This window comes from Hippocampus zosterae, chromosome 13 (genome assembly GCF_025434085.1).
Source record: "Hippocampus zosterae strain Florida chromosome 13, ASM2543408v3, whole genome shotgun sequence".
Taxonomy (NCBI): domain Eukaryota; kingdom Metazoa; phylum Chordata; class Actinopteri; order Syngnathiformes; family Syngnathidae; genus Hippocampus; species Hippocampus zosterae.
Window position 1 is genome coordinate 18755496 of NC_067463.1, and position 26078 is coordinate 18781573.

General features: G+C 41.1%; 1 protein-coding gene across 6 annotated transcripts; it reads right to left on the reverse strand.

Annotated features, from left to right (window-relative positions):
* Nucleotides 1-275: 275 nt before the first annotated feature.
* ctnnd1 (catenin (cadherin-associated protein), delta 1) lies at nt 276-25442 on the reverse strand. 6 transcript variants are annotated; one of them, XM_052083247.1, is made up of 23 exons: nt 25218-25442; nt 15259-15406; nt 12569-12643; nt 12345-12470; nt 11435-11727; nt 11253-11343; nt 10576-10766; nt 10201-10456; nt 9836-9907; nt 9083-9233; nt 8772-8970; nt 7747-7864; nt 7447-7603; nt 6234-6251; nt 5960-6025; nt 5707-5834; nt 4592-4742; nt 4299-4494; nt 4001-4194; nt 3799-3846; nt 3333-3415; nt 2336-2390; nt 276-2062 (listed from the first exon to the last, which is right to left on the reverse strand). In XM_052083247.1, the coding sequence occupies exons 2-23, from the start codon at nt 15397-15399 to the stop codon at nt 2007-2009; spliced, it is 2865 nt and encodes a 954-aa protein (XP_051939207.1). In that variant the 5' UTR covers nt 15400-15406; nt 25218-25442; the 3' UTR covers nt 276-2006. The 6 variants fall into 6 exon arrangements, with proteins under 6 accessions (XP_051939207.1, XP_051939209.1, XP_051939208.1 ...); XM_052083249.1 differs by having other exon boundaries at nt 2296-2390; XM_052083248.1 differs by lacking the exon at nt 6234-6251 and having other exon boundaries at nt 25218-25440.
* Nucleotides 25443-26078: the final 636 nt, after the last annotated feature.

Consider the following 26078-nt stretch of genomic DNA (forward strand, 5'->3'; position numbering starts at 1 on the left):
CTTACCCAAATTTAATTGTCGCCTGTACTTGTTTTTTTTTTCCTTCACACAACGGAGGCCCTATCTAAAATGAACTGCGTTTTGAAGTGGGCACTATGTTTATCTCAGTTGCTAACTTCTGAGCTTCCATTAACTGACCGTGGCGCCACAGGTAGGGCCTTGCAAGTAGCGATGACGTCATAGCGGAGGACTACAAGCTCGCAGTTGGCAGGGCTGAGGGACTATTTCCACAATTGCAAAAAATAATTATTCACAAAGTGGAAACCAACTCAGGCTGAAAAATCATTTCCTTTTTTTATTAAAAACAATATTGCTAGTTACATAAGTCATTCATAAATGAGAATGTGCAACTTTAAGAGCAAAGGCAGAAATACTCAGGTGTAGTTTATAATCAGTTTTCAACCAATTGCAGATGTCTAAGTTGGATCTTTTTTATGCTTCTAATTAAGACAATTTTCAATCTAACAAAAACGGATTGCATATGCGTTCACCCAGATGCCCAAAACAATTAAACCCAAATCAATATTAAAACAAAAATACATAAAGCCATAAAATTAACAAATATTCTCTTGTGTATATATATTGTATAAATGTGCTTTTATTTTTCCCCCTCCTCTACCTAAAGGACAATTTCTGGTCTATGTTTTTTTTTTAAGCCAAACGAACATAATCCCAAGCAATTCGCTATTCTTTTAATCAGTCCTCTCTTCGAGGCAACTTGAAAATTAGGCAGTTGGCACGAAAAATTAAAGCAAAGAAACAAAATATCACCTCGTGCTTTTTTTTCCTTTCTTTTTTTTGGTGAAATTATCTACATCTTACTTTGCACTAGGGAATATTGTGCTCCACATAAGCACAGAACTTGAGAATGTGGGCAAAAAAGGACAACTTTCTTCTCCCATGTGCTGTTCTGTTGACTTAAAAGGCAGGTAGGCGGTGCGTTTGTGGCACACATACACAGAATGCAAGAGTTTTGCCTTTAAACCACATCAACAAAAATCAATGCCATACCAAAAAAAAAAAAAAAAAACAGATGTAGTCCATTAACTCATAGAACACAAAACTCCGGCATTCCATATACTAAGACGGTGATTGACAAGCCACATTATGGTTTGACACACCCATCATACCTATCCTGAGTAATCAAGGCACTCTAGTTGGCCCACACAATCTCTGTTAAGACAGTACTGTATTACACATTCAGATTATGGGCTCACAAATAAGAAAAATGCCTCTGCTGAATCACAACTGTAAGGAGTTCGCAGTACATAGCGCAATCAATCAGATGTCGCAGGTGAAGACTGATCTTCCACTAAATCATAAGAGACCCCAAATTCATAATTGACGCCCCCTTTATAGTGATATCAAATTCAGAAACTGCAGCATGCCCATGCATCTTCGTGATGGACTTTCACAAAGAAAAACATTGTACATAAAGCTTCCGTTACGTTGTTAATAGAATTCAGTAATGGCAGCTGTAGCGGCGGCATTGTAATTTGGCACATGTACATGTCGTACAGCACAAAGCAAAAACAGGAACAACCACTACAAAACTCGAAATCCATGTGTGAGCGCCTAACAATCAACAGTTGTTCTACAGTAACAAATATTTCTGTAGTTGTCAACCATTAAAGAAGTTGGTGGTGGTTGTGTGTGTGTGTGGAGGGGTGATTACACTAACCCTCAATTTCTTTTAAACATATACATGTACAATTTCCCCCAAACGTCTTATTCTCCTAACAGTCAAACCTGAAATTGAGCAATAGTGTTTTCCAGGCAAGTCGTAGTGTAGTTGCGCAGAGATGTAAGATACGAGAACAATCTTGTTGTCATAAAGCCATGTCACTTTTCCAGTTTTTATGGGGGTTCCTTGAATGTCAACTGCAAAAGGAGGACTGTTCGTTACGAGGGAATAGGATGCAAAATCATGAGCAGCAGAGAGGAGAATGTGAAGAAAATGGTGGTGGTTTGTCCCATCGGTAGTGTTCTGGTCCCTCTTTGTCAGTTCAGCAAGGGCAGTGGGCGGGAGGATGTCGTTTTGTGATGCACACGATCAGTTTTTCTGTAAGGGGGGGGAGGGGGGGGGGGGTCCAAGAATAAAATCATTTGCCAGAAGATATCATTAGAATCACAGCAGACAAACTCAATCATGCAGCTGCTCACAACTTTGTCACAAAATTAGAGACGACCTTGAAGAACACTGTTACGACAGTACAATGGAAGCTCACTGGCGACAACAGGAAAAATCAGGCCATGCTAGTGAGCTGAATGCGGCTGCCGGAGAGACAAACATACCATGCACTGACATGCAGTTACACACTGGATGTGGCCTAACCATCATAAGAATCCATTAGAGGCAAAGAGGCCTGTCTTTCCCCAAACCTCACACCCTGGGAGATAGGGGGGAGGGGTAGGGGGGGCAAAGAAAAAATGTGTGACAGAGAATCAGCATAGAGAAAATTAGTGGCAGAAAGTGACGGATGGAAAGGAAGGAGCAAAATACAATACAGTTTTAGTTGATGAACGTCAAATGTTTGAGGCAAGCATATTTAAGAAGGGGGTCTAAGATAGAAAAACAGGGGTGGCAAAATGTTAGGTTCTTTTTAATTCATAAAGCAGGTGAGAAATGTGCCAGACAATTATAAACCAAGTGCTCCATTAAGACATGAAGAGACATGTTGTCTGTGGGCGTGTGTGAGCATGTCCCTTATCACAGTAACGTTCGCTGCTGCGAACATGGGAACGAATATGTGTATCGAGTGCAAACATGTAACTTTGAAGCAAATGTTGCAATATTACTCGAATTCTTGGCTACAAATAGCTAAAGCGGATGTGATTTTAAAAAAAAATACAATTGTGTCCAAAAAGTTTACATTTACATTTGTCAAAGTCTGTAGGTTTCACTGTTTTACTGGCGTTGTACTGAGACCAGCATATGTATTTCTGGGTTGTGCCGCTGTTTTCAGAGTTATGGTCAGAGATCCACAAGCTAGATCCGGCTAACGGAAACATTTATGTGGCAGACATTCTGGCAGGGGCGATGTTCCGGTCAAATGCAATGGAAAGCACAGACGTTATTTTAGCGTCCCCAAAGCACACCGTTCATAAAGGGGCAAACCTACCTATCCATATCTAACTTTGGCTGTTGTTTACTCGAGAGCTGATCATGCACATATCTCTTGAACATGATTTTTGTGCAATACAAAGTTGTTTTTTGTCAAGTCTCTCTCCATGGTATTCTGCATCCATGGTCAACAATTTGATTAACAATTAGGTCAACAACGAGAAAACCATTCGAAATATAAATTATGTAAAAATATAGGGTCTTATACCTGCGCTGCATCTTTATCATCAGGCTCGATTGTGTTGTCCAGAGTGTTCCTTCTCCCTCGTTGGTCCAGCGTGGAATAGGCATCTAAATAGGAGTAGCATATTCAAAGCAGCAGTCTGAATGTGCTTGTAATGGAAAGCCATCATTTGTAGTTTAATCTCTTCTACATCCAAGTATCGTCTCAAGATGAGCATGATACATGATGAATAAAAAATAACAATCATAATAATAATAGTAATTAAATGATGTGAAGGAAAATTGTAAATAGTACTGCGATTTATCCATTTTGTGTTCATATTGCATTTAATTGAAAGATGTTTGTTGCTTTTTTTTTCTCTTTCTTCTTTCTACATACATTCTTGCTGCTGGAGGCTGTAAATTTCCCCAGTGTGGGACGAATAAAGGATATCTTATCTTATTATACAACTTAGTTTCTTGTAAATGTGTTGTTCTGTGGTCATACTCGCCTGGTCCCATGTCGTTCATCGGAATCATTTCTCGGTCACCTTTGCCACCTGACGACAGTAATGTTAGAATGAAGTCACGAAGATGTCGGTGTTTTATTTAATAGGATGTGAATTTTAGTTTCATTTTATTGCTGACACAAACGAAGATTGAGGGCCGACATAAGCAGTGCATTTGAAATGTCTTTACTTTTTACTGTCTGACCTTTGTCTATGAGCGGCAGCGTGCTATCCTCATATCCTCCGTTGGTCCGAGTATTGTTACTTGGAGGGTTTAGATTGACCATGAAGTCAGTTTTCTTCCATCCATCCTTCTCCAAAGTGCGGCGCAGCTCCTTGTAGCCCCATACAGTTTGCAGCACCAGCCCAGCCCCACGCACTTCTCTCTCTGACCGATTACTGGTGATGCCAAAGAGAGGCAGAAAAAGGGTATTTCAAACGCACACAAAAAGCCGAAACAAGATTAAATGCTCTGCTTCCTATAATTCAGTGAAGACCCGTACCCGTCCTTGTTGATGAGGACTAGCCTCTCAATTCCTTGTGAGGCCCTGAGAGTCTTTGCAGCTTCCAAGCTTGAGCCCAGCACCTCATGGAGCGTGCTCAACACGGACACCACGGTAGCTTCTGACAGTGCTCGCACGGGCTGACTCTGACCGCCACCAGGAAGGTTGGCCACTAGGTGAGGCACTGCATGTTTGCCTGACCATATAAGCAATAAGCAAGTGTAAAAAGTGTGTGAGTGTTAAAGGTCAATTAGAAAGTATCGTTTATTCAAGTAGAGAGCTGCGAGCTTCACCTAGTAGGTCTCTGTTACGAGCATCAATCGCCAGGTTACGAAGCGCACCCGACATCGCTCGAACCACTCGGTCGTTGCCGTGTGCTAGCAGTTCAGTCATCATGGGCAAACCTTTCTCCTGGCGTAGCAGGGCACGGATGTAGCGGCCATACTGCACAAATACGGATACATATTCATTTGCAAATCAGGATGGGAGATGGTAGTTATAATATGAAAAACAAAAATATGACTATTTACAAACTCAATACATAAAAAAGGCATTTATGTCTTGAAATTTTATTTGCTTTTTTCTGTTTTTAATAAGTATACATTTTTTTCAAATTTTACGACGTACTATCACGACACGACAGTCACACGTTGACTACTATGCGAATTAGATTTCCCACAGCACTGATTGGACAAGCAATGATCATCTGCAGCCAATGATTGCCAAGCGGGCGTGTCATAACTAACTGACATGTTGAGTCGGGTGTTTCTTAACCTTCACGGCAGAGGATCCGTCGAACCCCTGAGACCGATTCACCGAACCCTTAGGGTTGGATCGAACCCAGGTTAAGAACCATTGGTTTAAGGTGTATTCTTCCTGACAGTTTTAGTTGTTCTGTGTTATTTTATATATTTTTGTACATTTGTTGCAACGTTGTGCAAAAAAAAAAAAAAAACGATTTGCTCCGTTCATCATTTTGTTTTAAAAATGTACTCCTCATGAATAAAATGTTGAAGTAATCTCTTCTTATCTTAGTTTTCAGTACAAATACTTAAAAAACTGGCAATTTAAAGACGATGTATTTTCTCCCGACTCCACTCAATACCCCAGCTCAGCATAAAGCATGTGCATGTATGAAGCGGGCTGTGGTGCAAAAAAGGTTGAGGACTACTGGTCTTAAGGATTTATTTTAACCACACAACCATCAAAATAAGTAATAGACTGTATAACTATGGCTTAGGGGCTGGGACGAATTATTGGTAATTGCATTTCCATGGCAAAAGTTAATGGTCAATGCTTGACACATAGGAGTGCATGCGTTTTTTTAGTTCAGATGTTGGACCACTTGAGAACATAGCTCCATTTGTGCACATCTAAACGAAAAGCAGCGCTTATTGAAAGGAGGTACCGTCCAACGTCCAGCGCACAAATTCTGAACAGCTCCTGCCGAGGCCTCCAGCACCGTGGGGTTCTTCGACTCCTTCAGCAGAGAGGTATAGATGCGAACCACCTCTGGTTGGAACAACAGCTCATAGCCTACAGAGCAGAGGGGGTAAACAGGCGAGCACAGCAGGTAAAGTGGAAGCTACTCAAAGCAGGGAGAGGAAGATAGAACCTCTAAGTGTTAGAAAAACAATCACTGTTGATTGAACTGGAGTTACCTTTAGCTGGTGTTGTTCTCTTTGGAATGTCTATTGTGTCTGCAGCTGCATCCTCATCTTTCTTTCCTGGAACAGACATTGTAGTTCCACAAGAAAATGACTTAGAAGTTGACTACATTCGTTGTTAGTAAATTGGTTAAGTTCTTTCAGTAAGACGGTTTGCATGTTAGTACAAGGAGAACACTCTAATCTGTTAACTACAACTACGACTACTACTACAGCGACTGTTACGACAAACAGAGAACGCAAAGTCACACCACGGTCAGGAGCTTACCTTTGGAAAACCACTCATCTGAAGCCCAGCGCCGAAAGGGAGAGAAAAAGTGGAGAGGATCAGAAGAAGTAGAGGAGGACAGATGAAGAAAACGCATTTAAGCAAAAGGAAGCTCTATAACTTAGGACACCAAGTCAACACCTGCCCCAACACCAATGACTCTACCCACAAGAATAAGCATCACAACATGCCGGGCATGAAGACTTGATGGAAGCAATGGAAGGACACTGAAATGTTATATACAGAAAAATCTGACAATGAAGACACTGATAAAGATGAAACATTCAGCATGTATCAAGGTTGTACATCCTCAACAATATGACAATAGAACCAGTTCATATGATGTACCATTCGAGGGATGTTTGTCTCAAGCTACAGTCTTTTTTTTTAATGCCCATTTGTAACAACAGGATGGAACTCTACGTGCATCAAGGGAAACAAAAAATATACGCATTATACATGTAGACACCACACACACAAAATATATATATAGCTGTCAAACGATTAAAATATTTAATGCAATTAAAAATGCAACTGTAATAATTAACTCAAATTCGCTAAAAATTAATTGTGATTACACACACATTTTTTATCGTTTCTGAATTTCCTTTGATATTTTTTGTCCTATTTTTGCATGAACATTTTTCACTTGGAGCAGTCATCCACACATAATCTCTCACACAATTTTACTGTCCATCAACAACAGTGAAAAAAATATTTTGTCACACAACAGCTGCTTTAACAGCTCTTTTTATGGAATCAAAACAGAGCAATATAACATTATAAAGTGCACATCTAAGGTTAACTAGTACTCAGCCTATAGTGGATTTAAGCCATGGTTGCATAATTCGTTTTTCTCAAATTATCAATACCGCCCGCATATCAATATGCCCGCATATCAATACAGTCATGGTATATAGCCTACACTTCGAGAATTACTGGCCTTGTGTAAATATTCATATCGTGTACAGAATGTTATTTTCTCTGATAACATGCTAAATCGCGTGTGGTCTCATGCAAATACCCAGAAAGTGAAGCCACTTGAGGAAAAAGAGAAAAGGAAAAAAAAAATCAATACTCTCAATGAAACACAAACAGAGCAACTGGAAAGGTTGACCTTTCTCTCACATTCTCAGCATTCCTGTGCAAACTTGTTGGTTTGTTTGGGTGGGAGTGTGTTCAAATAAGATGAGACTCAGTTCCTGAATCATACCTTTATTCTTGCGAGAGCTGAAACAACCGCTCTTCTGGCTGGATGGGGCCGGGCCCTGGTTGACAGGTACAGCTTCTTGGTAACGCTCACAGCCGGGGATTTCACGATGCACATGATATGATAGGTTTCTCAGCAGACACACACTGTTCTCTATAAGCTGTACAGGAATAAAAGGAGAATGAAAATTAAAACAATAGATACAGCATGATGATGTAAAATAAAGATAGCCAATAAAAAAAGTAAACACTCCGAAATGAGTGTTCATGGGGCCACAATCGATGCATCTTGCACCTTCTGTACCTTGTTGTCGACATCTTTACAGTCAATTTGGGACTGGACGATGTACATGAGGGAATCCACTAATCCTGTGCACTCTCTCAGCTTCCGCCTTGCTTCACTTCGCTCCGAACTCACATTTCTGTCATTGGGCAGAAATTTGACAGGAGCAGAAAGAAGAATGTAAAACCAAAACGGAGAGGCCAATTGAAAAGTCTAGATCCAGTAGGAAATGGAAAAACTAAAAAGGTGAATTCAACTCAATGTAAAAAAAGATTGCACTTATGTGCTTGGGCACACCCCCAAAACTAACCCTCTGAAATGCAGCTCACATTTCAACCCTGGGTTCAATTGTCAAGGGTTGGAAGAAAGGAAAGTTAGCAGGGGAAAGTTATGTCCTCCTTGGCCATGTCCACACATATACAGATATTTGATTGGCTATGCTTTAAGCTTGTGTCATTGTAACTGTGAAACATCATCAAACGTAATTAAACTTCACTGAATAATAAAACTGGAATTGCAGCGATAGCTTTAAATGCCCTGATTTCATTTCACACAATCACAGATGCAAGCATGACTTTTAACACGCAAGGTCAATTTAAAGAAGATATTTGCATATTGGCTAAAGGTAATAACATACACACAACCACGATTTAAAAGTCAGTGACCATTGTTGGGTTTTCTTTTCTCACCACTCGAATATCAGTAAGCACCATTGAAGGCTTTTTCGTAAACAAAAAAAAGTTATTCTTCTGGATTCCATTAAATTACAGATCAACATCATACCTTATCATGCACCGAGCACAGACTTCATACATATCAGTGTCAGAGACTAAAATCCAGCACAGTATTTATATTTTTTTCGAGGCCCTGGTGTACAGTAGCTTCTTGAAATTCCACATCCCATTTTAATTTATTTGGATTCAATTGGGAACAATTGATATCTGCAGAACCAATTTGTGTAAATCCATCTATTCACCCTTTCATCTGCTCTAAATAGCACGTCTGCGTCGCAATGCTACCTTGATGTTCTTCATTTGCACTCATACCTCAGGCAGCCCGCTGTGTTGGTGAGAGCTGTCTCCCACTCCAGGTGCCTGGGCTTACAATTTTCCTCCCCTCCACCGCCATTGCTCCCGCGTTCCCAGCCTGAACGAGGTACCATCACTTCATCCGAGAGGGCGTGTAATGCGTGGTCCACAATCTCCATTTTTACAGAGTCATGGGATGACAGGTTCCAAAGTGTCCCTGAAACATTTTGTATTTCGAATATGAATATTGATGAAAATCAAAACTCCTCAGGAATATAGGAATAGAAAGTCACGGTCACAAGATACACATTTGCATGTGTGCAGCTAACCTGTGATTAAGTCGGTAAGGTCCTGCTCATGGGTCTTTCTCAAAAGCCTAATTAGGGCAGGCACTCCATCACAGTTCTTGATGGCGATTTTGTTGTCTGGATCTTTACCAAATGAAATGTTCTTTAATGCTCCACAGGCTGCATAATGCACCTGTGACACACAGTTTTCATCAGACTAAAATGATTACATTGTAACATTTGAAAATTCCCACATCCATGTTAAGGCACCCAGCAACTGTAACCTTGACTAAAATGTACTTTTGAAAAGGTTATGGAGCAGGCAGCTGACCGGACCTATTTCTCCTGCAATGTCTTTCGACAAACAATAGACAGACTGATAACAGCTCAGCTAAATATAGTCATTTGTAAAGTATTCGTCAAATTAGGGGACTTCCTGGCCTCAATAATGCAACTGAAGCAGTGTTGTGACTGCCAGGACTCAAACTTACATCAGCAGAAATTCACCACAGCTTGTACTCAATTTAAATTTGAAAGACCAAAGAATGTTTAGACAAACTATATTTGGGGCAAATGCTAACAGCAGAATTTGCCAGGAACATCCAAACGCTGTGTGGCAACCACCACAGCAAAAATCTATTCCTGCCCCTCTTTCATTCACTATTTGTGTTAGAATTTGGGAGTTTAATACATACCAATAAACTGTTTCAGTGTTGCATAACTAAAACAACCTCAACTGGGAACAATAATAATCACCGTTACAAAGACATTAGACCATTGCAAAACTAAACTTACATCTTTGTTTGGGTTGTCAAGCATTGATACCAACGCTGGGATTCCTTTCAGACGTCGAACCTCTGACTTCACCTAAAAGCAGAAGGCTTTGGCTAAGTCATAATGCACATGGTAAATGCACATTCTGTGTGCAGAGGTACATAATTAGACAGAGCAACTTCCCATTTTAAACAATTAAATGTGAAAGGGGGAAATAAGTGACGAGTAATCTGCCACAAATTCAACAACCATATTGATTGAAGGTGTCAATTCAAGTTGAAAAAAATAAAAAATAAAAAAATAAAGACGAGATTCAAATTACCGTCTGTTCTACCAAAACTCCTACAGACACGCTTTATAGAAGTATAGGTACATGCTTATCTTACCTTATCATTCTTATAAGTGAGATGCTGCAAGTATGCAGCAGCATTGCTCCTGACTGGATCCAGCCTGTAGTTGAGCATGGCAACAACCTCTGGCAACTCAGGCTGACGCCAGCCACCTGGGCCGGGGCCTTTCCTCAGAGTGCTGTCCAATGAAGCCATGCTTCCTCTCTCTCCCTGTGCCATCGGGACACCACCTCCCCAATAGTACATGTCCCCTGGACCACTCATATCACCATCCAGCGTGCCCTCGTAACTCCTGAGGATGAAGAACCAGAGCCGAGAGATGAACACACACACGCACGCACGCACGCACAACATATCCACACTAAACTATTCACCAAAGTAAAAAAATCCACATGACGTGCAACAACTCACCCAGTCCTACGTGGTGGCCCTTGGGGAAAGCCTTGGTGGTTACGGGGCACAGTGCTATAGTGCACTGGATGGCCCATGCCATAGTCAGCTTCATCATAGCCCATACTTCGGCGATCATCCTCCAGTCCGTACGACTCGGGAACAAACCTTGGGATTGAAGAGAGCTCCACTGCACTTCCCATTCGTCCAACCTAAAAAGCAGGAAAATGTTTCACATCACACACTTAGACTCAGAATTTTGGACTGGGCTAACGCTGCCATTCCATGACATTTAAGTCAAGTCACATTTACAAAAAATAAGGTATTCAATTAATTATATGGATAATCAATTAAAAGTTATTAAAAAAAACAGTTCAGGATAGTCTAAATCTGAACTATAATTGGGATAGGGAACATATGGCGGCCCAGGAATAGCGAAAATCCGCATATGTTGTAAATGATGTCCAGTGATATCCATTGGAGCCAATGCATTTTTTTCTCTTTTTAAACTTTTCTCTTTAAAAAAAAAATTACTAAACCTCAAATATGTGTTTTCCATGAAAAACGGGGGATGGCTCCACAATCTCTAATGTCTCCCATTCAAATCTTGTTAGCACTGCTCTAAATGAACAATTTGGTTGAGCTGAAAATCATATTCACTTTGAAAGGATAGTATGGTGGAAAACTGCTAATTCTACCTGTGGTTGAGCAGCATAGGGGTCTATCTGATTCCTGCTTGGTGCTCTGTAGCTTGGATCCAGAGTTCGATAACCATCTGGATGGACTGGTCTGGACAGATGATTGACAGAGAAGTGAGAATATCACAGATTGAAGTTTAAAACACAAAGGTAAATGATGACCATTACAGACGGTGTGCTACCGATAGCGATCATCCACACGGGCACCCCTGCTGAGACTTGCGTATGTTTCAGACGGGGTTCCAGCACGGTAGTCCTCATAGCCCACTGGAGGTCCATATTGGTAGTTGCGGGGCACGGTGTGAGTAGGGTATTCCATGGGTACACCTACTCCAGGAGCCTGCCTGTAGCCCCGGTCCTTGGGTGGGATGTAGGCGCCCACGCCAGTCGCCGAACCCCCACCATCCAAGGAAAGTGTGTCGGATACGGAGGGGATGACTGTGCGGGTGGTAGTGGGCATCACTACTTTTTTTACCTAGAAAAAGAGGCAGGGTGGGATCCGAGACATCAGGATCTGATATGGCATAGTACATAACCTTGTGCAATAAAACCCAAAGATCAACTACAAATCTGAATATTTTCATTCAGAGAATCTAAATGCAAATCAGGACGTATTTTACTCATCTGAAAATCTTTTGTAGGGCGTCTTTATGTTCATTCATTGTTGCTGCGATTTTTCAGGGATTCGTCCCGTACTATTTGTTCGGGTCTTTGATTTATGTCTGATCCACTGGCGGCGACATCGTTTGTTTTATTTTGAAAGGTTAGAACTCGACGTTTATCTCGACTAACCCAATAGTCAAAAGGCTTTACATGATCAACATTTTGGAGGTGATTGAGTTGTGGGGGAGAAAAAAAAAACATCACCGATCTGATCATAAGATGGACCAAACTATTTAAACAACTTGATTATTTACTGCATGTACAGTTGTGGGACTATAATTTGTCATGACAAATTTTGACAAGTTTAAACATCTTCATTCAACATACAAATCCATCCATTGATTTCAAGAAAGTCGATATAGATGCGAAAGCAAACTAATGACACTACACCACACTTGTGCAGAGCACAAACATCCATCTACATTTTACCAGGGGTTCTATGCGTCTTGTGGTGCCATCGTCGTTGGTCTCCACAGATACCGAAGGTTTGGACTCCAGGGGCTCTTGTTCCACTGTGTATGTCTCCTGCACCATCTGACCAGGCTCCATCCTGAACTGCACAAGTCCATTCCAGAGTTTCAAAAAAAAAGTCTCCCACAGTTTACCTTTGTTAATAATTAAACAGTCGACTACGAGGGAGGTTTGTTTCTTACGTGATGTGTCCCGTTGACGTAACTCTCGTTAAGTGTTAGCCTCTCTACGTCTGCATCACAAAGAAGGCGGCCGTTCTATGAGGAGGAGGAAATGTACTTCAAGCTTGTTCAAAGCAATTTGAACGAATGAATCACAAAAATTCTCAGCAACGGTAAGGATCTCCAAGTGGATGGTTGTGCCCTTTGGCAATGTCCTCCTTTGGACTCAAAAAATAATGATTTTAATTAATGATTCAAGTAATGCTACTATCATATCAGATTAGTGTCAACTGACGAGTAATGCTCGCTAATAAGTACATTATATTATTCGTAGTTATTAATAATCACAGCCTCATAATCTTATTTCCAAAATTCCTGAAACCATGCCAATCACATCAGAAAATGGTGTAATGGGAATGCAATGAATGAAAGAATATGAGTGAAAGGGAGATGAAATGTGTGTTGACTGTCAATTTCAGTAGATTGTAATGTAAATTCCAGCTCCCAAACTTTCTTAAAGCCCATATGTATGTCACGCCGGGTGGATAAGGTTTGCAAGTGGTGCGCACGCAGCAAATGTTTTTTTTTTCTTTTCTTTTTTTTTTTTGTCAGGGTTCGTTCAATGTTGAAACAGTTGCAAAGATGTTGGACGGTCTTTCCCAAACAGCTTTAATGATTGTAACCATTTCATCCCGTGACCATCATATTTTGAACATGTTCAACAATTTCTATGCAAAAAAACAACAAAAAAAAACTATTTGAGACTATTAAAATTGTCGTGGAACATCTTTACGATCGTTTGGGACCTTGAATGAAACCTGATGAAAAAAAACAACTTTCATTCCGTGCGCACACCTTTTAGGGCCATAAAGCCATGAGGATCAAACAGATCACAGACAAGGTCAAACTTGTGTAACAATGACTCAGAGATGAGACGTTGCTCTGGTGATAAATAATGATAATAAAAATAAAAATATTATTATTATTATTATGATAATAATAAAAAATATGGAATACAGAAAGAATCAATCTGGAGCTGTCATATTTATTTTTATATTTATTTTATATTTAAGTCGATCGTCAAAGCATGTTGAAATCTGGAAAAACAGAAAAGACTCATTTAAAAAGTGACAGTCCGGAGACGGTTTTACTGGTTGTACAACAGAAGAAAATGTTGAACCAAAGAACATGTGAGAGCATGTCAGTAACCAGGGTGACAGAGAAATGCCGAAGCCTTTGGGGTATGTAAACAAACAGAAAAACGGCAACAGGATACATTTATCTTGCCCTCACACAAAAACGGAACATGTAATTCAAGTACGCTTGTATTCATCCATTTTCATCGCATCGGTTAGTAAAGAGGCTGAAGGTGGAAGACATGAAAGTATGATTCAAACCTCAATTCAAACTGTCACGTGGATGCGAGTGTATGCAAGTACACAGCCAAGATTTAACGCTCCACCTCTAAAGAAAGTTCAACCATAACTGGCAACTTGTTCCACAGTCCTTGATGAAATGAAGAAAGTGACTGCAAGTTAACCTTACCCCAAAAACAGAACCAATAAACATCTAAGCACATACTGTACATCATTGAAGTCTTATATAGAGGGAAGATCGGGTCGCCCGAGCCCGACCCAACCTGAAATTCGGGTCGGGCCCTAAAAATGTCAATCGTTGCTTCGGGTTCGGGTCGGGTCGGGCTTCTCTCTCGCCGACTTTTTTTTTTTCCTTCCAGTCTCTGTCGAGTATCCACCCGTCATTGTTCAGCTTTGTCTCTCTGCAACTCTCTCTTAAAGTACCACGCTAGATTCTTAAGGACGTACTGCTGCAGTGGTTTACGGCCCAATTTTCAACCCGTCAAAATGACGGACGGCCTTAAATTTTCCCCGTCCACTCTTAAAAAAAAAAATTTAAAAAAAAATTTTAAAAATCAGTCAATGATGGAAAATTGTCGGAAATTTCGGGTTAGCTTCGGGCTCGGGCCTGCAAATCAAGCTAAGTGATCGGGCTCGGGCCGGGTCGGGCTTAAATACCCTCGGGCCGGTTCGGGTGAGGCTAGATTTTTTTTTAGGACCGATCTTAGCTCTCGTCTTATATGGTGACCATACTAGAGACAAATAAGAGGATTTTTTTTTTTTTTTTTTTTTTAAAGAAACAGCCATTTAACTTGATGGATTGCATTGGTGTGCTGGGATGAATTGTTGGAGCAGTAGGAGGATGGGGAAGACACCGAAAAACATGGATGTTCTTGGGGAATGGACAGGGGACAGAAGCGTGTGTAATCACAACATATAAAGAACAGCCGAGGGTCAAAATGATACCACTCAGGAACACTCCACCGCGAATTGCGTCACTAAAATATTCACTGTGACTACTCAACGATAAACACACGTTTACTGCTAAAATGTATTAACATTACTTCACATATTACTCACACATGCCCAGTTTCTTCTGCAATTCAAAATATCAATGTTGGGATAGGGCCCAAATGACAGATGTACCTTTACCTCACCTTCGTTACATATCCAAATTAAAGCTCCAGTGAGAACCGGCTAAATTCTTTATCCGCGGCTTCTGCTGCCATTCTGTCCACACGCACACTGATTGACGCTGACCGTAAAAATGACAATGGTGGAACTTTGTTCGATTCAAGGGGGATGGCCAGATGCTTGAGGGTGGATGAGAATGGGGGAAGGAATATACACCGTTACCTGCATGTTGGGGAGGGGGCGGGGCAAAGTGCCGGCGCACGACCTCCGCTCCTCCTCCAGAGCTCGGCTCAGCATCTCAAACTGCCTCTCCTGCTCCCGCACGGAGGCCAGCAGGGAGGCCGTACTCGCACACTGCTCCATTCACACACTAAGAGCAAAGCAGAGGAAAGGGAAGGGACAGGGTCAACACCAAAGAGCAAGAGGGATTTAACCAACACCAGGAATCAAAGAACCAACAGAGGAGAACCGAATCACCCAGATAAACAAACGGGTATGAGGGCAGGTGGTCACCACTACCATGCACAAATGAAAACTGCACCTAAAGGGGTGGTACTCCAAGTCATAATGAAGGCAATTAAACAGTACAATTTAACACAGTGATGAGGAGATAAGGAAGAGATTAAAATAGCGGTTAATGCCATGAAATATAAAAACAGTGTTAAAAAAGGAGCTTGCAACCAGAGCTTCAGTCAATCTCAATGATTACGACCAACCTGAGGGCCGAGCATTAACTTGCAGAACTCGAGCAAAGTTTGTCGACATGCTCTTCTGCTCAGCAGGTTAAAAACAGAAATAAGTGGTTTGTAAAAAGAGGTACTACAGAACCAGAGTCTGAAGTTAAACCCTTTTGGGTTGTGGCCATGCCGGGCCACCATGAGCCATGTTGTGGTGGTCGTGCCAGAACTGCCCCTGTTGTATACTTGTGAAATAATCTGACGTTTCAGTGATCATTTCATATTTTGCGTGATAACACGGTATTATTTAAGACATTAAGAATATGTTGCTTCTGTGTAGTTACTTTTTTTTTGGACATTTTCTGGACTTACCTTGAACAAGCCATTCCTAATGGAAAAAGATCAACGATAATCAATAAATTTAGGTAGATTAACCTAAATATATTGAATATTCATGCTAAAAATAGAGGTGCATCGATTGATCATTTGGGATCGGAATCAGGGCTCAGTTAATTAATTCTGGAGGATTGGTGAATAGCCAACTCCTAAAAATAAAATTGATCTTCGCCGCAATCGCCGTATTCCTCTGCACAGAGGTCTGAAAGTTTTTGCTCTGTCCTGCTGTGAAGTGACGAATGGGATTTTCATTTTTATTTGAGAACTACTTCCTGCAGTTTAAACAATCTGTTTGTTTTGTTTCATCTGTATTTTGCTCAGTGCTTGCTGTCGGTGCTCTTCCAATTTAAAAAACAAAAAAAAACAAGATGATGTTGATTTCATCGTATTTACTTGAAATGTGTACTAGCTCAGCCGCACCAGCGTCAGTGAACTTTGGGTGGCCCGACACAGTCAGATTATAGTTGATGTAGAACCGTGAGAATGTTTTAAGGTGCAGCATGGGCAGCTGGTTAGCACTCCTTCATTCCAACTTCCAAGCAGGCAGTAAAACTGTGAAGGAATAAAAGGTGTGAGCAACACATCCTCAGTTACTAGAAAACGGGAGTCATACCATCCCTAACATGCAATTTAAAAAGTCAGAAGCGTTTCGAGTGAATTGAGCAAAAGATGTGGGACACAAATGCGCAACAAGCAACGGTTACCTTTGGTGTATGAAAATTAAGCACATGCTCAACAATTGGCATCTGCAGCCACGGTGGTCATTCAATGATATATTGGTGATTGATGCGGGAACTATTTTAAGATTCATCTCCTTTATATGTTCATGAATATGTGATTGGTAATTTGACAGCATGTCTCACTCCAGCAGATGTGTGCACCCAAGGGAGGAAGGGAGGCACCACATGCAGACTTCAGTCATGGTGCAAATATTAAAAATAAAAAAACATAAAAATCACACATTGCAATTAGCCATTCATCCTTTCATTTTCTATCAGCAGTTGCTCATCAGGGCTGCAGATGAGTTGCTAACTTTTGGCCATTTAATCACAAGGTGCATACGGTACATTCTAGACATACATCCATTCATCCATGGGCGATGTTGATTCTTCTCACCTCATATGTTTGGAATGACAATGACGGAAAAAAAAAAACAAGCACGGGGAGAACAGGAGGGTCACGGGTGAGATTTGAACTGTGGACCAGCTACAAATTAGAAATAAGTGAAACCTTGCGATCATTGCACGTTTTTTTTTCATTTGGCCCATTACATTAGAGAGAACTAGACAGACAGCAAAAGGTTTAATTGCTCATTTAAATACAACAATGATGTGCTATTCAATCTCATTTGAACAACAGAACAAGTGTTCCACCTTGTCCAACTCTGAGCAACCAAGGATATTTGTCGTATTATTTGAAATGTTACCTTGAAAAAAACATCCCACAATAAAAAGGAGTAGTTTTAGGCCAACTCGATATTTTCAGTCATATTTATTTGGATATGTGTTTTATTTTAATTACTCTTTTTTCCCCCTTGTATTGTGCTGTCTATGTTATCAAATTTAAAAGTACAAAAAAAAAAGAAAACAGAAAATTACCATTACTTTCATGTAAATTTAAGGGAAATCGATTTATCAGAATATATATAATTATTCAAGAGTTTTGATTTTGGGTCATTCCATGCCAAATCACCCAATAAATCTGACCAAACAGATTTTGATTTTAAAGATGATAGCATACCACAAATGCACAGAATTTAGGTCAGTCGCAGCAAGCCTTTGCAAACTGACCACCCAATGGCGGACACCTTATATGATGCTTGAGTTGAAATGCTGCTCTGACACTGTAATTAGCTGTCACTATGCAGATAACAAGAGGCAAGGATGAACTTCCGTGTACCTAGAAAAAAGAATCAAGTATTTGAGAAAGCAAATTGGCCAAAATCCACCTCTACTTGAGAGTGGATCTTTATGAGTGCATTCATATCCTTAAGTGATTATTAATGAAAAAGTAAGACAAAAACAAATCAAGAAATAATCCATCTATGGAATTATAGGCCAGTGAATTGTAAACACATTGTAGTGGTGCGGCAGAAGACTGAAATTATGTTTTTTCTTTCCATTTGAGTCCTCTTCCACTACCACACATTTAAAGGCTAGGACCAAAACAGATAAAATAGACACACACACACACACACACACACACGCGCACACACCCTATTGTGATACATTCCACAGTCAGATTTAGCATGTCATATCCTGTCTCAGTTGTTGGAATCTGACCGAATGTGTCGTCCCTATTCCCCGCTATGACCACCCTAACACCTATTTTATTATATTTTTCAAGATCTATCATTTCCTCATCAAACAGGAAGAAAAAAAAAGGAAGAAATAAAACCCCAGTGGATAAGGCGAGCAAATTGAAGGAATTTGAGGGGATGGGCCAGGGCAATTTTATCACAGAAAGCAACAGAGAAATAATTATGAAACTTGACTTCAGCTGCTCTCAAGTATTACACCAAACCATTCACGCAAGTCCGAACACAACACATCAGTTACGTCTTCATTCTATTTTGACCTTTAGTTTGTCAGACTGTAATTTAAAAAAAAAATGTAACTCTTGTTAGGAACACGGAGAATAGCCTCTTATGCTCCAGTGCTATAAACATCTACAAGTCGTAAGCACATCCCCACCACCAACATTCTTGTGGTAGGGAGTTTCTGGGAGAGTTTTAAATGGCTTTAGCCACTTACAAAAAAAAAAAAGCAATACTGGTCATTACTTATTTTGCCATTAGCAGCACAGCAAATGGTATATGCTGGAGTGTTCGCCGCAAACCCAGTCGCCGGGCGTACACAATGTGTACCGTACAAGGATGGAAGCCTTGCAGATATCCATTGCATACTGGAACCTTGGCACTGAAAGAACCAGTTTAAATACCTGACCGATTGTTGCATCATCTTGATTTTTTTTATATACCAACTCACCATTCCAGATAACGCTGGAACATGGACATGGCGCACAAAAGCAGGCATGGCAGAGGTCAGGCTGTGATAAAATGCTGTTGTGGCTTGGACATGTGTACTGCTGACACAGCCTCATTTGAATTGCCATACAGAGATTTGGCCTCTGTGGGTTTCATGTGTTGGTGCTGGCACACATCCAACCAACTCCTGCATTGACTATTTGGGACTATGGATATATTCACAGGGTTTAAATCTAATTGCATTCCTGAAAAGAGACAAAAATGCAATTTTTATTTGACTAAAACCAAGACTGAAATGTCATCGGTTTTCCTGGACTAAAACTAGACAGAAAATTGCGCAAATCCAGGTTCAGAAAGTAAAAACCTGTTTACCTGTAAGTTGAGTAGAAGAACCTGTGGCTAAAGCCAAACGTGTGGCAGCGTTTTCAGCTTTCTAGACCTGAATTTGCCACCGTTGCTAAAATGTCATCAGTTGTCTTTGACTAAAACGTCATCAGGTTTTTTTGTCAACTAAAACTAAACAAAAAATCATGAACAAAAGGTGACTAAAAGAAGAATAAGTCTGAAATGCTCAGACTTTTAGTCAACTAAAACTAGTAAAAACTAAAATGACAGTTTGGTAGGAAACAGCCGATAATACCTGCTTGTGGCGTAACGTCGCTCGAACATGCATTACAAACATTCGCCATCTCATCAATTAAATGTGGAGTAACTGTATTTTCGGTGCTCTTCGGTTTTATTCATAAAACATACGACCAAATTTATCCTCTTCATATTTGACAGTTTGTCATTACAAGGGAAAAAAGTTTTATACTCTCCTCGATGTCTCATGAGAAGGAAACCTACAAAAGCAAGCGCTTCAGTCTGCCTCTACTCTGAAAGCCTTCCAGGTTATCTTGAATGTTTTAGAAACAGAAATTTGACCTGAACCCAAATTTTGCCTCGATAATCGGTGACTCGAACCATTTCACACATAAGTGACATCATATTACAGAAGGAGATTCACTTTCTTCTTGATGTGCGATTAAAGCTTGCTGTAATAACACAGTGATAGGGAATGCTCCAATTCATTTCGCTAATCAATGCAAGCATTTGTCCTCGACAGCGTCCCACTGCCAAACAATCGCACCAAAGAAAGTAGCCACAAGGACGAGTCAGAGCTGAGCAAAAGAATCAGTCCTCAGTGGAGTTTTTACAGCACAAAGAACAAAAAAGGTCTGACAAAAGGGTAAAAGCATTTTCAATATTATGTGACGCAGATTTATAATCGCATAATTACTACAACTTATATTTGATGAAAGTGTGCTGCTTCATGATGGTAGCAAAGTTTTACCTACGTTTCTTGTTTAGGTCTTGGTGGCGACTCATGCGCTGCCTGTGCCCCACCCACTCGGGTTTTGAAGCCGCACCGCCACCACGTCACCGGCGAGGGAGCACTGGCCGCCAAGTCAGCGGTTTTGAAGGTCCTGAGAGGAAGGTTTTGCTAACGTACACTCGCGCAGCATAAGCCGGCGTCCTTTACATTGAGTTAGCTCTGTTGCCGCTTTACACCCAATGCCACTGTTACACTCATGTAAAAGTTTGGTTATTCTTGGTTTTCTTTTGCCAACTAAAGTACTTTCTGTCCTCAGGCAATGGCAAGAGTGTTCAATATGTGAGAGAAATAACGTATGAATCATTCTCATTTAGCACACCGCCGCTGACTGCAACGTCGGTCTTCATTGGGATATATACAGTCATAAATGCATCTTCAACTATTCTCGCAACCACGCGATTTGTGTTAAATCTCCTCCAGCGGACTTGGCTTTTCATAACTAGCTGCCTGTGTTTTAACGCTGAGCAGTGATGATGATTATGAGTGTAAAGTCACGTGATTATTGTGGGAAATGAATCCCATGATGAATGAAAATTAAAGAGCTGTCCATGGATCTTTTGTTGTACTATCACAAATTGGGTTCAGTGTGCTGGTGGCGGGTAAACGTGATGTTCTGTTTTTGCAAGGCTATTTCAATGCATCACGCAATTCACGAGAGGGAGGAGTCAGCATGACAGCAATGGATTCAGCGGACGTAAGGGAGGACTTTGTTCGTGTGTACTCTTGGCCCCTGGCTGTTTTATTTCGGTGTCTGCTACGGCCCACAGTGGCTGTGTTTGTGATTTATAATAAAAGGTGAAAAACAACTAACGTCTGACTTCTTACGCTTAAGACGTGACCGTATTTCATCTTTTTTGGGAAGACCTCACGGCCACGACGGGCCATTGGAAAACGAATACGAGAGCGTAACAGCAGACAATGGCTCATTTAAAACCTAATGTGAAAATATTCATTCATTCATCTTCCGAGCCGCTTGATCCTCACTAGGGTCGCGGGGGGTGCTGGAGCCTATCCCAGCTGTCTTCGGGCAGTAGGCGGGGGACACCCTGAATCGGTTGCCAGCCAATCACAGGGCACACAAAGACGAACAACCATCCACGCTCACACTCACACCTAGGGACAATTTAGAGTGTTCAATCAGCCTGCCATGCATATTTTTGGAATGTGGGAGGAAACCGGAGCACCCGGAGAAAACCCACGCAGGCCCGGGAAGAACATGCAAACTCCACACAGGGAGGCCGGAGCTGGAATCGAACCCGGTACCTCTGGACTGTGAAGCCGACGTGCTAACCACTGGACTACCGGGCCGCCTGTGAAAATATTGTTTACTTTAAAGTACTTGATAGTGTTAATAAACACTGACACTGGCAAACATAAAATGCAGGCTTGTTACCCATTTTACTGAGGAAAAAAGTCAACAGGACAGTGTGTGCAATGGTGAGAGGGATCACTCTACTTATCAATGGAATAATTTATAGGATAAATCCATCCATCCATTTTCTGAACCGCTTTAACCTCAATCCTTGCGACTATGAGTTGCATTCCTCAATGCATGAGCCGCTAATCACACTTTGGGTATGTCAGCCAACTTGCGACATCACTGGCTCGGTGCAGGGCCATAGCTTGTCATCGTGAACTTCCCACCTCACCGCAGCACTGAAGTTCAATTTGGACAAGCATTATGTCATTTATTCATTATCTGTAACGCTTTTGACTGGTTAAATCAACTTATTATTTCTCACTAAGAAACTACATTTGAGTATATTTTCCGAAAGCAAAGGCGAATAAAAAAAATCTTTCTGGTGAACCTTGTCACCGAGTGTTCGCCTGCTGACGCACGACGACACAGCTATGGAAACGACGAAGACGACGTATGTGTGCGCACCTACAAACGTGTGGCATAAAGAAGCTGAATAAAAGTGTGGCCTAACGTACTTAAAATAAATGTCGCTGACTGCGACCCTCATCTTTAGCATCGCACTGAAATCACAATTGGGTAGCAAAGACAATTAAAAAAAAAAAGTGGACAGGACCGTAGTGTAGCCAGCTGTGAAAGCCGCCCTGCGGATGTCAAACTTCAAATGTATTCTTTTCATTGGCACACATAAGAACACAAAAGATGATCGGAAGACCACGCACGCACACACAACAAATAATAGTGTCTTAAGATCCAAGATCATAAATGCACAGCCATGACCCTACTCTACGATCATGTTTCTTGCTAAAATGCTAGCTGCTCAAGTGAAACTGCACAAATGATGTTTAAGATGTTTTTAATGCTTTATTTTTGATACATGAAATGCCAGGTTTAAGTTAAGTTTTAAGTTATGTTTTCCCACTCAAAATGTTTCTAGACAATAAAACAGTGCTACTGGACACAATGTGAATTTGACTAATTTAAACTGGACACAGATTGGTTGCTTGTTATGAAATGAAATATAACGAGTACAAATGTAATTGATCAAAATACTCGATTATTCTTTAGAATTTTCTGTAGGGTACGTAAATACTGGAATATTTAATGGATGCAGCCCTACATTCAACCTCCCTGTTTAATTGTCATCTTTGTTGAATAAAAATAACATTTTTTTTTATCTAGAAATGTGTAATTTGCTCCTTAAAATAAGAAAAACGTTATTCTTCTCACAAATGGAGAAATTCCCAATTTACAGCAGAAAAGTTATGAAAGGAAGAAAGCAGAAGAACAAAAAGTATAGGAGCTGCTGTAAAGGCAGCCACTCTTGCGGCGCCATCTTGATGTCATAAATAACATCACAACAAAATAATACAACACAACACACAAGACAGTCATTCAATCTTTAACCACTTTTCTGCACACTCTTTGGTGTTTGAAGCAGTTCTAGATGAAAGAGGAGAGGATCAAAGTGTCCTTTCACCAGTGGATCAGGGACGTCATGCTGAAAACGTCATTGATTAGCAAAACTGCTCCTCAGTTGAGCCTTGAATCACATATTCAAGCAGCCACTGAGAGCCACTACTGGAGATGCACTTGCCAACGGTTTAAAATAAAGGTGTTTCACAACGACAAACTTTCCCAACTATCCAGTGAGCCTTCTCATCTCACATTTCAAAATGCGCGCAATTCGTTTGCCGTGGCTGATCACGTTTACCTCCTGCTTTGAGAGCGAAATGACGTGATCACTATTCAAATGAAAACACACTGCAACTGTCGGAAGGAAGGCAGACAACCTGGGAAAGCTGACAGACAGGGAAGGAGGAGGAGCAACGAGGAAAACGCCAGCTTGCGAGAGCGACACACCCAAGGTTTGCTGTGAAAGGCCGTCATTACTGAGACTCACAAATGATAGCCCTGCCTAAAACATCAGGGTGAGCAGCAAACTTCAGTCCTCAGCGACTGCACTGATGCGAATGAATTCTTGAGATTTGCAACCCTGTTATATAAATGAAACCATGTGGACGTACCTGAACAAAGGGCTTGCCCATACCTGCCCCCAATCGCTTGACAACTCTGTTCCAGCAAGTAAAATCAGCCATATCTGTAGGCTATTGGGAATATACAAGGCATGTTCATACCACACAGAGCAAAACTAACCAGTTTGATTCCTGCACTTGATTTGAACCGTGTCACAATTGCTCTAGTTTTGATGCACTAAATACCATGTTGGATGGAATCCAGCATCCCTTCTGATCCCAGTGTAAATTGAGAAGGTGCAGGCCTATATAAAAGGACACTGAATAATAAAACGAAGCGCGCCTGTTGTCTTTCCTTCTTTTGTCTTGCCACACCCCACACGCCCAGACTAACACGACAGGTTTTCTTGCTTTTGTCACAACCACTCCTGTTTCACCTGCCACACACCTTCAACGACAACGTTCGAAACGTCCGAGTCCGTCCTTATATCGTGAAAGCGCGCTGCGCCGATGTCCGCCAAAACAGCAAAGAGTCGTTCAGGAAGGAGTCACCATGACATGATCTCAACTAATAAGACAACCGAAACTGGACTTTGACCTCGAACTTTACAATCGCCAGTGATGTGGGCTGGCCAGTCACTTCCGTGTCCTCTTGGTTACTCTTTCACACACAACCCTCACATATGATCAGTTCAAATTTGACACAAGTCTGACGAAAGTTGCCGTGTGTCGATGTGTCAAGTAATCAAAACTAAAGATTATATATTGAAGGCGTGAGTGACACAAATCCTATCGGTCACAAAGTACTACAGATATTTCGCTTGGTGCAAGTTCGCTATTTAACGTTTCTACACAAATTGTGCGTAATCAATTGTTGATGGAAAACGTGAGTTCAGTGACAGAAACTAACACTGCTGATCGTAGCCGAGCTCACGAAACTTCCATGCTATCCCTTGAGCTGCTGTGGCTAGCGGGCTAACGTTACGTTCCAAGGAAAACAACGTCACGAATAAAATATGGTTTCTCTCTTGTGCCAACGCGTTCCAAGCAGGCCTAATTGACGTGTATCACAAAAAGAGAGACCATTACCGTTTTGCTGGAAGTGTTTGGCTTGTTTTTAGAAGTCCATAAGTGTTGGCGATGAGGTTTCAGGCCTCGCCTAGCCGACTGCACTCAACACACAGTCCAAAAATCTAGACCCGCAGTCTGCGCGAATAAGTGAGCTCCGACAGTGCGCAGCAAAAACGCAAAAAAAACAGAAGACGAAAAAAAGTGCCGCAGCATAGCAAAACACAGCATAGAAAGTGACCAGCGCTGGGCAAGCGTTCAAATTCAGAGCAGAGAAAACACCCACCTATACAATTTCGTCTGTGCCAGGCTTGTTGTTCACTTGACTGGGCTGAATGCTGAGGGCTCTTCCTCCTCTGCTGGGGAGAGCAAGAGACGGAGGGGCGGAAGCGGGGTGTTGAGCTCAAACCAGCGGAAGGCAATCCAGATTTGCGAAGGGTCTTAACATGTATATATATTATAACAGCGTCTCACTTTTCACAACATAATATATTTCTACTTTATCAATGGTCCATTTCGCACTTTGATACGAGCTATATTATCAGACTTGGTTTCGAAATGCTGTAGTTTACCAGTGTAATGGAACGCTATATATGTTCCAATACTGCCCTCGTGTGGCGGCCCCTAAAAAGGCAGTTTGGGAGGAAAAGGGCTTCATTGTTTTGGTTGGTTGTATGGCACAGTACAGTATTTATTTTATATTTCGAAGGCATAACATGAAAAGTCATTCTCGTATTTTAATATTTTCAGAATAAAAAAATTATAAAATGAATACAAATGTTATTAAATACAATACATAAATGTATTGTATTTTATTTGTTTTATCGAACAACTCCTTTCATTTTGAGTTGTTCGAAATCATTTTGCATTGTCGTGAAATCGACATGCAAAATGACCTGCATTATGGTGAATGGTGCACAGTACTGTAATGTCATCAGGCAATTGGCCTTTCCCAATATGGAAATGTCAATGTCCTGCTAAAGCAGGGGTCCCCAAACGTTTTCCTGTGAGGGCCACATAACTTTTCCCTTCTCTGATGGGGGGCCGGTGTCAGTTTGTAACATCAACGATCGTAGGGGAGCTTTAAAAAATTATTGTTTCCCAGAAAGCCACACATAACCAAATAACCCTTTCCATGTTCTTTACA